Source organism: Mytilus californianus, unplaced genomic scaffold (assembly GCF_021869535.1).
Source record: "Mytilus californianus isolate M0D057914Y unplaced genomic scaffold, xbMytCali1.0.p SCAF_3, whole genome shotgun sequence".
Taxonomy (NCBI): Eukaryota; Metazoa; Mollusca; class Bivalvia; order Mytilida; family Mytilidae; genus Mytilus; species Mytilus californianus.
This window is the reverse complement of record NW_026262679.1, coordinates 115,643,837-115,655,738: the sequence shown is the minus strand read 5'-3', so window position 1 is coordinate 115,655,738 and position 11,902 is coordinate 115,643,837. Positions and strand designations below refer to the sequence as shown.

Genomic DNA, 11,902 nt, shown 5'->3' with positions numbered 1-11,902 from the left:
AAACTAATACATTGTTGACGCCGGAAACAGCATACCTATGTCTCGCTTTTTGACTCTGTCAAGCGAGACAAAAAATTAACAAACAAAAACAATAGCTTTGCATGGTTTTACAGCATTAATAAACAAGGTTCTCACTAAGGGGACTCCATGAGTCCTGGACTCATGAAAATCTGTCTGGACTCACCATTTTCAAAACTGGTGAGTCCAAAGATGCATCAAAATTGAAATATTTTGTATAAACTGAACACACATATCATGACAATAAAGTCATTTTTCTAGAAAACTTAGGACTGTCATTTTTTCAAACACTTTAAAATATATTAGCTATAAAAGCACTGTCTATATTACACCGAACAATGTTATTTAATCACTAAAGCACTGTCTTGGAACACTGGGTCATGTAAGAAGTACAAGCCAACTTGGCTGCCTTTGATACACTGGACTTAAAAGTAATCCTGATTCTGGTAACAGTTGGTGAAGTTGTTAATTAATCCAAACACTGAGGAGGCTGTGAATTGTCTTTGAGTCATTGTTGACCCTGTTGTCAGTTAAGAACTTCTTGAGCATGAGTCATTTAATGTCCGCATTAGAGTGTGAAATAGTGACCATTTTTTGCTGAGTTGAAAGTTTATTAAATGGTTTTTTTTTCGGCATTAAAACATTCTGATTGATGTTTGACAACAACATTCCACTTTTCTATCAATGCAGGTATTAACTTTAATCATCTTTGGCGTGTGCCATAAACAGAAGCCATATCGAGTAATAGTATTCGATCACCTGTTGGTTTTCAACAGCTGTTTTTTGATAAATTCCACATGGATTTCCAGTTTCCATTCTGAATTTTAATGATAGTTTAGGCAGATTTCGGCAAGTCGGCGTACCAAATGTTCTGATGAGAAAAAGAACTAGAGGTTCTAAAGAGCCTGTGTCGCTCACCTTGGTCAATCTGCATATTCAACAAAGGACACTCCAACGTTGTAGACAAAATAGAATTCATGACAAAAATCTCTGTTTTGTTGATCTTGGATTGCTGATCATTTAGTCTGTTAAGTTTCTCTCTATCTTCTTTAGTTTTTGCTCAAAACACAAAATAGGGTAAAAAAATCCTCATTTAAGTGCAATCACTCAGTCTAATAACTATATCAGCTAAATTGACTTGTTAGTAGATCTGTCCTTGCTGATCATTTTTGTGATTTAAAATGTCTATTTATCTATTATAATTTTTATCATCTAAGGCAAAATGCAAAAAAATGGTAACAATTGTCATTAAAGGTCAATAACTCCAATAAAGAGTCGTCGGACGATTTCCTCCATTTGTCTAAATTATAGATCTTGTCTTGCTAATAATCTTTGCTTATTGAAGTTTCTATTTATCTATTATAATTTTTAAGATATAAGGCAAAAATACAAAAAATTGATAAAAATCGTCATCAAAGGGCAATAACTTTAATAAGGAGTCAACTGACGATTTCGACCATGTAGACTTATTTGTAGAACTTGTTATGCGCATCATTTTTGCAATTTAAAGTTTCTCCCTATCAATTACTAGTTTTCAAGATATAGGCAAAAATGAAAAAATTAAGTTAGAGAACGGAAACTAAAATTTTTGCAATTTTTCCATTTATAAAGGGGCATAACTCTAGAACGGTTAAAGTGACGCCACCAAAATTCGAATTTAACTCTATTTTGTGGTAATAAGCATTGTGTATAAGTTTCATAACATTTGGTTGAGGCAAACTCAAGTTAGAGAACGGAAACCAATTTTGGGATGTACGGACGGACGGACAAGGGTACTTAATGCCCCCACCGCTACGGCAGGGGCATAAAAATTGTCATTTAAGGGCAATAACTCCTATAAGAAGTCGTCTGACAGTTTTGACGTATATAAATAATTGGTCAAGCTCAACATTCTGAACATTTCTGCTCCTGTCAGATTTTCGCTATTTATAACGTTTTCAAAATAATAGACAAAACTTGCATTTTACCCCTATGTTCTATTTATGTCCATGTTGGCCATCTTGTTTGGCAGGCAGGGTCATCGGACACATTTTTTAAACTAGATACCCCACTGATGATTGAAATTTGGATAAATTTGACCCAGTAGTTTCAGAGGAGAAGATTTTTAAGTTAAGGACGATGACGGACGCCAAGTGATGAGAAAAGCTCCCTTGACCCTTCGTGCCAGGTGAGCTAAAAATAATCGGATTCCAGAGAAAGCTGAGTTATTATTGACATGTGGCCACTAGAAATATCTCAGTCGACTTTTCATAATTATATCAAACGACAGAAACGATCTTAAAAACAACTTAAGATCGAAATACCACTTGGAATAAACATGAACTCTTTCACACAGATTTTTAAGTAATTCCAGAATGTCAATCGGTTGACTGCTCATAATGCAAAATGCAACTCTTATCCAAAGTTTTGAAAACTAACAAAAAACAACATTCAATTCTTTACTGTCCAGTGTCAGTGAATAACAATAAAAAACACAGAACATCACAAATAGAAGAAGAAATAATTCCACTTTTCAGGATTTTTATCATGAGGTATTATACTATCAAAATTACATACGGGGAAACCAAACTCTGTGTCAACAGTCTATGTATTTGAATTCAAGGAGATGAATGCATGTTAATAGACAGTATAAACAATTCAAACAAAATATTAAAACTTTCTTCTTTTATTATATCTCATTTATAGTAGACCCATTTATAATGTCAATTAGTAGTGTCAACCATTTAAAAACAAAACAAGTGAAAAACTTAACAAAAATATACATGTTTACAAATACATTGTAAAAATAGAACAATAGAAATAACAGTAAAATTATTGGTAACTTTGGCTTCACTACGTCCATCACCATCTACAAAAAGCACTTACACATACACAATATTCATTCACAAAAAAAGATAAGAATAACTAGAAAAATAGCATCCAAAAATGATTTACATTGTACTATACTTTATTGTTCAATAACATTTACAATACTTTTTATGCAGCAATAACAATTCTGTCATTATGGACAAAAATTTAAGAAAAATGGTAACAATTTTTGTTTCAACTCGTATATTTGAAATTTAACAGAAAGTTTGCAATCCTATTGAGGTTGCGCATTTTCCATTATCGAGTTGTTAAATTTAAGTCCATTTTTTATATTGTATTTTTCCATTGCTGTCAGTTTTATTGGCGAAAGAAAAGGTACACAAAGTAAACAACCAATCTTCGGCCAGTATATATTACAAACGTATTACATATCAAAAGACCATGCAACTTGTCATATTCTTCAAAAATATAATGCAACTTGAACCCTTTTTGTAATTCATTTAAATTCACTTGCTATCTACTTCAAGTTTCATTTTACACGGACAGAAACTTTGTAACATAAGGTATCTGCAAACAAAGTATGAAGCATCCAGGTTTTCTACCTTCTGAAACACCTTCTAACACCTTATACATTCATTTCTTAGTATCTTATTATTTACAAAAATTACAAAATTAAACACCAATGCACGAGACATTTGTTTTTTAACTTCATGAGATATTATGCTTAGTCTTTCAAAAGTTTCTATCTAATAAATTGAACCTTGCATTTCCTAAAAAGCAATGCCACATTTTTCCATAACTTCTAAAGAGTTTTAAAAGATGTTCATGCCAAGAAAAAAAAGCCAATGGCATAAAGCATTTGAAGGGTCTGTTGATACATGTACAATGGAAAAATAATATAGCAGCACCAAAGAGAACAATATTTTCAAAGTAAATTTATATATAGATTCTTGACCTTTTCTCCAATAAGTTGTGGTGTATGTGCTAATTTTCATTGTGATGCCAATTCATTCACTTATATACCAAACTTGTATTAAATGCAAGGTTGCTCTCAAATACATTAACTAATTCTGAGCAAGTTAATATAAGCAGTAGACAAAAACAGTGCTATAAAGTGAAGAGTTATCTCCCATTAGATCACTTAAGTACCTATGGGACTAGGACACCTGTCACTACACTCCTTTCTATCATTGTGATACTGACTCGTTAATTGATCCTGAGCTACTTGATGATGTTGTGCGAAGACGATTACGTGATGTGGTGTGACGAGATGAGAAATCCTTCAGCAGGTCACTGTTTAGAATCTCTGTAGCTGAAGGTCTTTCAACTGGGTTTGGTGACAGCAGCCATGATATGTACATTGTCTGTTAAAAATAATAAATATAATGTATTATTGTAATGATGTTGTGATAGAATGTACTCAGCTCAGTACTTTTCATCCTCACTTACACATCTGTATTTGCATCTGAGCATTTCATATTGTATAGCCCCCTTAAAGATGTGCTTAACTTGCCTTAAGAAAAAGTATTTTTTGTATAGCCCCCTTAATGATATGCTTAAGAAAAAGTATTTTTTGTATAGCCCCCTTAATGATATGCTTAAGAAAAAGTATTTTTTGTATAGCCCCCTTAATGATATGCTTAAGAAAAAGTATTTTTTGTAAAGTCCCTTAATGATTTGCTAAAGTGTTTATTGTATAGCCCTTCTAGGATGTGCTAAAATATTTATTGTATAGTCCCCTTCTACAATGTGCTAAATTATGTTTTTGTAAAGCCCCTCAATGATATGCTAAAGTATTTATTGCATAGACCCCTTCTAGGATGTTCTAAAATATTTATTGTATAGCCCCCTTCTAGGATGTGCTAAAATATTTATTGTATAGTCCCCTTCTACAATGTGCTAAATTATGTTTTTGTAAAGCCCCTCAATGATATGCTAAAGTATTTATTGCATAGACCCCTTCTAGGATGTTCTAAAATATTTATTGTATAGCCCCCTTCTAGGATGTGCTCAAGTATTTATTGTATAGCCCCTTCTAGGATGTGCTAAAGTATTTATTGTATATAGCCCCTTTTAGGATGTGCTAAAGTATTTATTTTTTAGTTCCCTTCTAGGATATATATAGTAACACATTTATTGTATAGCCCCTCAATAATGTTTTTGAGTATTTATTTAATTTTGCTTCAATAAATACTGTAAATTCAGATTTTTTTGTCATAAATTGCTTTTTTCAAAAATGTGATGGGATAAGTATCACATTAATTAAAACACATAATTTAAATTTTAATTGCTTTAATAATCTTTATGCAGTATATCCTGATATAACTTTAATCTCATATTTTTTTTTCCATTCAACAATAATCCCATCATAACCACATGTTATAATTTTGGATTTTACAGTGTTGTGTTACAATACCTCAGAAAGAAGCCTACCTCAAGGGGATACTCCATCTTGAAAGAATCAGAAAATCTTTGTCTTTTTACATCCAATAAAATTTTCACTCTCTCCATTTGTGTGGAAAAACAGTAAAATAACTCAAACAGAATCATTCCCAGTGAAAATATATCAACTTTGTGACCATAAGTCTTTCCATTTATCTGAAATTTAAAACAAATATCAACTTAGTGAAATAAGTAACTCATTGCTTTCTTAAGATATGCTGCCTCACTAATGGGAGTCTAAGTCTGCTGTAGACATACAAAATTCATCACTTTCATTTGCAAAGTGTTATTATCAAGTCAGGGGTATACATGTTGCTTGTTAATTGTTCAAATAAACTGATTTAAATTGTTATATGCTAACTTGAGTCTATGGGATCTTGCCAATCTCTTTCTATGGAGATATTGCATTTGATGTCTTCTGCACATATAACTATTTGTTGTTTTTTTTTTTTACATTTCAAGCCCCTATTCCAGTTTACATAGTTTCTGTTGTTACAAGCTATAGATAAATTGCTTCGCCCAGCGCAGCTGGATACGACGGCAGAGGTCCAATCCTGAACAGTTTGGGCAAAAATGGTGCTTGATACAGGTCTGAATTTGGATTGTAATTAAATATTTGACACATAAAAGGTTTCTGACACATAAAAGGTTTCTGACACAGAATAACTGTAGTCAAAGAACTCAGAATTTATATTCAATTTTTTGCTTTTGTGCAATACACTTTGCTGTTGCGAATTGACCCCCCCCCCCCCCCCACCTCCCACAAAAAAAAAATAAAAAATTTACCCCCCCCCCCTTTTTTTTTTACTTTTATGCAATACACTATGCTGTTGCATATTAACCCCCCCCCCCTTCCCCCCCCAACAACAAACTTTTTTTTGCAAAAAAAAATAATATTTGAAGAATTTTTCTTTTTAATTTCTGAAATCTGAAATGAGAAAAAATTGACCCCCAAAATTTCTTTTTACCCCCCTTTCCCCTTTTTCCCCCCCAAAAAATTCTTTCCCTCAAGATATGGTCATAATCTCAATTCAAATTTCCAATGGAGTTTGCAACCATAATTACCCATTTAAATTTACAATAGTGCTAACTTAATCTATTTTATAATAGAATTTAAAATATGGTGTCAAATCTTTCATATGGATTTTTTGGTAAAAAAAAAAAAAATGCAACATTTGCAGATATTTTTACTGGTCTTCCTTTATAAATATGCATTTCTTTAAACATAATTTAAAAAAGCAGTGTAAGGGAGGTAATCAAAACGTTGTATTTGGATTACCTCCCTTACACTGCTTTTAAATGGTCTTGTTTATTAACCATTACTGTATACATAATTTAAAAGCAGTGTAAGGGAGGTAATTCAAATGATGTATTTAAATTACCTCCCTTACACTGCTTTAAATTATGTTTTGTATTGAAGTATTTGTCCATTAACCAGGACACCCTTGTTTTTCCCCTTTTTTTGCCCCTAATTCCTAAACAGTTTGAGCCATAACCCCCCAAAGCAAATCCTACCCTCCCTTTGTGGTATGGAAACTTGTGGTATAATTTCAGAGAGATCCATACACCGTTCCACAAGTTATTGTCTGGAAACTAGAAAAATGCTTGTTTTGGCCCCTTTTTGGCCCTTAATTCCTTAATTGTTGGTAGCATAACCCCCAACCTTCCTTTTGTAATACTGAACCTTATGGTAAAATTTCATAAGAGATCCATTCACTTAAACTAGAGTTATTGTGCAAAAACCAATGTGTCTTTGGACGACAACGACGACGACGCCGTCATACCAATATACGACCGCGGCCATATAAATAGTAATTGTAGTGATTTCGGTTTAGGTATCTCATTCCTGAGTTATGAGTAAGAGAACAGTGAATGTGGTAAATCTTAAAGTTAAGAACAAATACCAGAATATTTCAACCTAAAAGTAAATAGATAATTATAGATTATCGATGGTTTTTCAAACAAGAGGGTGTTTCTCAGCTACAATCTCAGCGAAGGGCGACAACCCTGAGACGAGATGTAGCCTAGAAACATCCTCCAGTTTGAAAGACCATTGGTAATCTGTTTATCGCTATTTTAACTAAGACGGTTGTTGATATTTACATTGACATGGGCAGTTGCACCCTTAGGTTCTAGCGATCATTTTCTATCTAAAGCAAGTAGCATGTTATACCATAAAAAAAAAAAAGACTAAAGAAAAAATACTTGAAATAGTGATAATATGATATATTATAAATCTTTAATGATTGAATCTGAGCCCTTTTAAAATTCTGTTTTTTTTTCTTCTAAAATAAGAGTTTAAACCTGAAATTTGTGAAGATTAAAAAATATGACAGTCAACCACTTATCGTTCCAATGTTAATCGTTTAAAGAAATTTTTCAACTAAAATTAACCAGTATTATTAAAACACTATTTTTTTTATATATCCTAAATTTTAATAGATTATCTATCCATTTATATATATAAACAAGTCTAAATTGAAAACAACGTTCAAACCTATGATTGCGTTGGATAAAAACCGCAATTTTTATACGTGTGCATGCAAAACAAATTTCTTGTTAGAGGGGTCTAAATACAGCACAAACAACATTTTCCAAAAGACCAAAAAAGTGAAAAAGTATATTTCAACAAAACGCATTTGACTAACAGGTCGAACAACAAATGTTCTTAAACCCTGCTGACTGCCATTGGCGATTGCCAAATAAACGGATCACCGATGTAATAAATGGATATCAATTATAAATTTAATTCTAAACAGAAAACAATAAACTTGCGGAAAAGATGGTATAGCACAAACAAAAGGTGCAAAGGTTTTTGTACACCATATATATATATATATATATTAATATCTGAAAAACCCACCTGTTCTGGACTCATGTACATTTGAGTTCCAACTTGAGCTGTATGTCTTTTGTATGGAGAGTCTTCACCTAAGTATAATTCTAGCTCTTGATCTTCTAAAGCTGTCACCAAACCAAAGTCACCAATTTTGATAACACCATCCACAGAGAAAAATATATTGGATGGCTGGAAAATAAAATGACATAAAAAATTAAGAGAAATATTCTGACGCAGCCTTTACAACCACAAAGGAATTATTTAAATATCAAATTACACAACTGTTCTTTATCATGTTTTTTTATTAACAATTTAAAATCTGCTCCATGCTTCTTACACTGAACAACAAAAGAAATGCACACGACCATGTTAACTTTTTTGTTGGTAAAAATCTAATGGCTATATCATTAATTCTTTCAAACTAATTATAAGACATGCTAGAACTTTTGAGAAAAAAAATTTACCACCAAGAAAATCCAATTCTGTAAATTTGAATAAATTCTGAAAATCATTTTTTCAATTCCAAAAAATCCTATTCTTTTTTTTACAAAAAGGGAAATGTACAGCAAGTCCTAATAAACTGCTTCGCTGAGCACAGCTGGATACGCCCGCAGAGGTCCAACCCTGAACAGTTGGGGCAAAAATGGACACAATATTCAAGCTTGATACAGGTCTGAATTTGGATTGTAATTAAATATTTGACATATTATAGGTTTCTGAATAAATGTAGTCAAAGAACTTGAAATTGGTTATATGAATTGAATTTATATTCAATTAAAGATTTCTTGCTGTTGTGCAATACACTATGCTGTTTGCGCAATACTTAGTAAATCTGTTGTCAGACTATAAACAAATAAAGTTCAATTTCTTCTCAATGTCATATTTGACATGAAATTTATGAAAACCAATAGGGAGATTACATCAATAGCTATAAATAATTCACCAAAGTTTCATGAGAATTGCTGAAAGCATTTTTGAGTTATTGTCTGAAAACTGGAAAATCCCCCCTTTTTTAATGAATAAAATCCCATAACTCGGAAATGTAAAATCTAAAATTTATAAAATTCTAAAGGGAGCTTACATCAATAGATATCAACAATTCATCAAAGTTTCATGAGAACTGCTGAAAGCATTTTTGAGTTATTATCCGAAAACTGGAAAATCCCCCTTTTTTTTATAAATAAAACCCCGTAACTTGGAAATGCAAAATCTAAAATTTATAAAAATGTAAAGGGAGCTCATGTCAATAGATATAAACAATTAACCAAAATTTCTTGCAAGTTGGTGAAAGCATTCTTGAGTTATTGTCCGAAAACTGGAAAACCCCCCTTTTTTTAATGAATAAAACCCCATAACTCGGAAACGTAAATTCTAAAATTTATAAAAAACGAAAGGGAGCTCACGTCAATAGATATAAACAATTCACCAAAATTTTATGCAAATTGGTTAAAGCGTTTTTGAGTAAATGTCCGACATGTTGACGACGGACGGACAGACAGACGGACGGACGGACAGACGGACGGACAGACGGACAACAGCATACCATAATACGTCCCGTAAACGGGCGTATAAAAATGCAAGAAGGAAAAAAGTAATTGTTTATTTTTATTTTCAGGCATTATTATTTGTTTGGGAAAATGTTATACATTCGATTTTTGTCATTTTCAGTGGACTCTACCGTAAAAGTAACTTTTCTCCATCATAATTGGTAAACATCCTTTAATGTATAAAATGTTCAGTTTTAGACATCAATAAGGAAAATTGGGTCTGTACTCTGGAAAGATGTTAAAATTACATCCCAAAGAAAAAAAATCTAATATATATTCTTTTTATAAATTCTATCATAAAATCCAGCTATCAAGACCTATTTTCAATCTGTTACATCTTTATGATTACCAAATATTGAGTTAAACTAAGAATATCCATTGAATGTGTCTTTTGTCATGTGCTTGTATAAACAGTTTTGAAACCAGAATTCAACTTTACCTTTAGATCCCTGTGCATGAGCCCCTGATTATGAACATATTCTACTGCACCCATAATTTGATCAAATATATCTAACACAACACTATTGTCTCTTTCGCTGTTATTTGATATTAACCAGTCCTTCAATGTCTCTCTGCGACACAGCTGCATTTGTATAAATAGATACAACTTTGGAGTCGGTACTTTCATCTTGTAACCTGAAGTGGTATTTTGGTCCCTTGTGGAATGCTTTTTACTGGAATTTGATACTTTTGGCAACGTTGATCCAGATTTTGATATGTCAATATGAAAGTCATTATTTTCAAACAAGATTTTGTTACTTTCTGTGAAGTCATTACTGAATATAATTTCCCCACTGTCACTTTTACTACTCTTTTCTGCACAACCTGAGTCTTCAAACACAACACTGAAAGAATTGCTATTATCATTTCTTTTTTTGTTGGCATTTGAAAACGGAATGTTATTAGAACAGCTTCCACTGTCATCACTTTCATCCAATTTAAACTGAACATCGAGAGAATCTTCATTCCAAGTTTCATCGAAACCTTCCAACATACTCTCTTGGCGTACACTTCCTTCTCTAGAAAAAGAGATACTATCTGTGTGAACACTAAATTCTTGACTACCGCCAGCTTTTTTAGACTTTGCAAACACTGTATCTATATCCTTTTGTCCTCCAAATGGATTCAGTATGTCAAAGGCTGGGGATGGTGGCATTTTGATGGACAAGGATCCAGTTCCTATCTGTGTTACAGAGTTACATGGAGTTGGTGATGTTAAACATTCACTGAAATATGTAAAAAAAGAAACTTGAAAATAAGAAAAAGTTTCAAGAGAATTTGACAATTTTGAGTTTAATGGTTTTCGCATTTGATATAATATAATTTGATGAGAAGCAAATATTATAGATGTCTGGGAAAAATAAATACTATTCACAGGCTATTAACCAGGATGATTCTGATTTTGATGATGTGCAGTCATGAGGCTTGAGACTTTATCTTCAACTTGGCTATCATGTGTAAAATAATACAAGTGTTCCGTAAACAGGAAGTTGTTGAGTGATGAATCTGAAAACACATCACACAGTATAGCTGACTTATATAAACCCTGACAAAATTTCAGAAATCTTTGTAATGTAGTTCCTGAGAAAGATGCGACGAAAATATTCATTTGACAACCGGACAGACTGACGGAGGATGGACTGACGGATGGAAGGACTGATGGATGGACAGACAGACAGAGGTAAAACAGTATACCCCCACTTTCTTAAAGCGGGAGTATGAAAAACTGTATATCCCCCACTTTTTTAAAGCGGGGGTATAATAATTAGATGTAATCAATGTTTAACATGTGAATTTCCTATGGATGCAAAACAAAATAAAATGGATGTTAACAATCAAACCAGTAACTTTAATGTTTTAATTAAAGAATGTGTGTTCATTGTAAATTGATATACACCTCTTTGGCATTAATCTTTGATGACAAAGTATTTTTGCCAATAAAAAAACCCAGCAGAAATGTTTTTTTTCACTGATGATTAACAAATGATGCATTATTAAAACCATTGCAAAAATTCATTATTTGTTAACTGCTTAGTACCTGTCTTCAAACTGCTTATCTTGGTCTTCCTGCCATCCAGGGGGAGGTGACTCTAGCCAAGCATTGAAATACCTGACTATACCACTGTGTTCTAATTTGGCCAAGGCCTTGACTTCTCTCATCACTTTTTCTTTTGATCCTTCACTGGAATATAAAATTTATAAATGAAGAGGATTTGTTCAAATCTCAAAGGAATACAAAGGTCATTTT

At 32.4% G+C, this 11,902-nt stretch overlaps 1 protein-coding gene across 2 annotated transcripts in view; it reads right to left on the bottom strand.

Annotated features, from left to right (window-relative positions):
- Window positions 1-2,667: 2,667 nt before the first annotated feature.
- Window positions 2,668-11,902, bottom strand: part of LOC127735898 (eukaryotic translation initiation factor 2-alpha kinase 3-like) — a 30,178-nt gene continuing 20,943 nt past the window's right edge. For both annotated transcript variants that reach the window (XM_052246319.1, XM_052246320.1), the window contains 5 exons: window positions 11,693-11,836; window positions 10,094-10,880; window positions 8,132-8,296; window positions 5,260-5,424; window positions 2,668-4,190 (listed from right to left, as the gene is read on the bottom strand). In XM_052246319.1, the coding sequence (XP_052102279.1) occupies window positions 4,014-4,190; window positions 5,260-5,424; window positions 8,132-8,296; window positions 10,094-10,880; window positions 11,693-11,836 (1,438 nt within the window). In that variant the 3' untranslated portion in view covers window positions 2,668-4,013. The remainder of the gene's footprint in view (window positions 4,191-5,259; window positions 5,425-8,131; window positions 8,297-10,093; window positions 10,881-11,692; window positions 11,837-11,902) is intronic.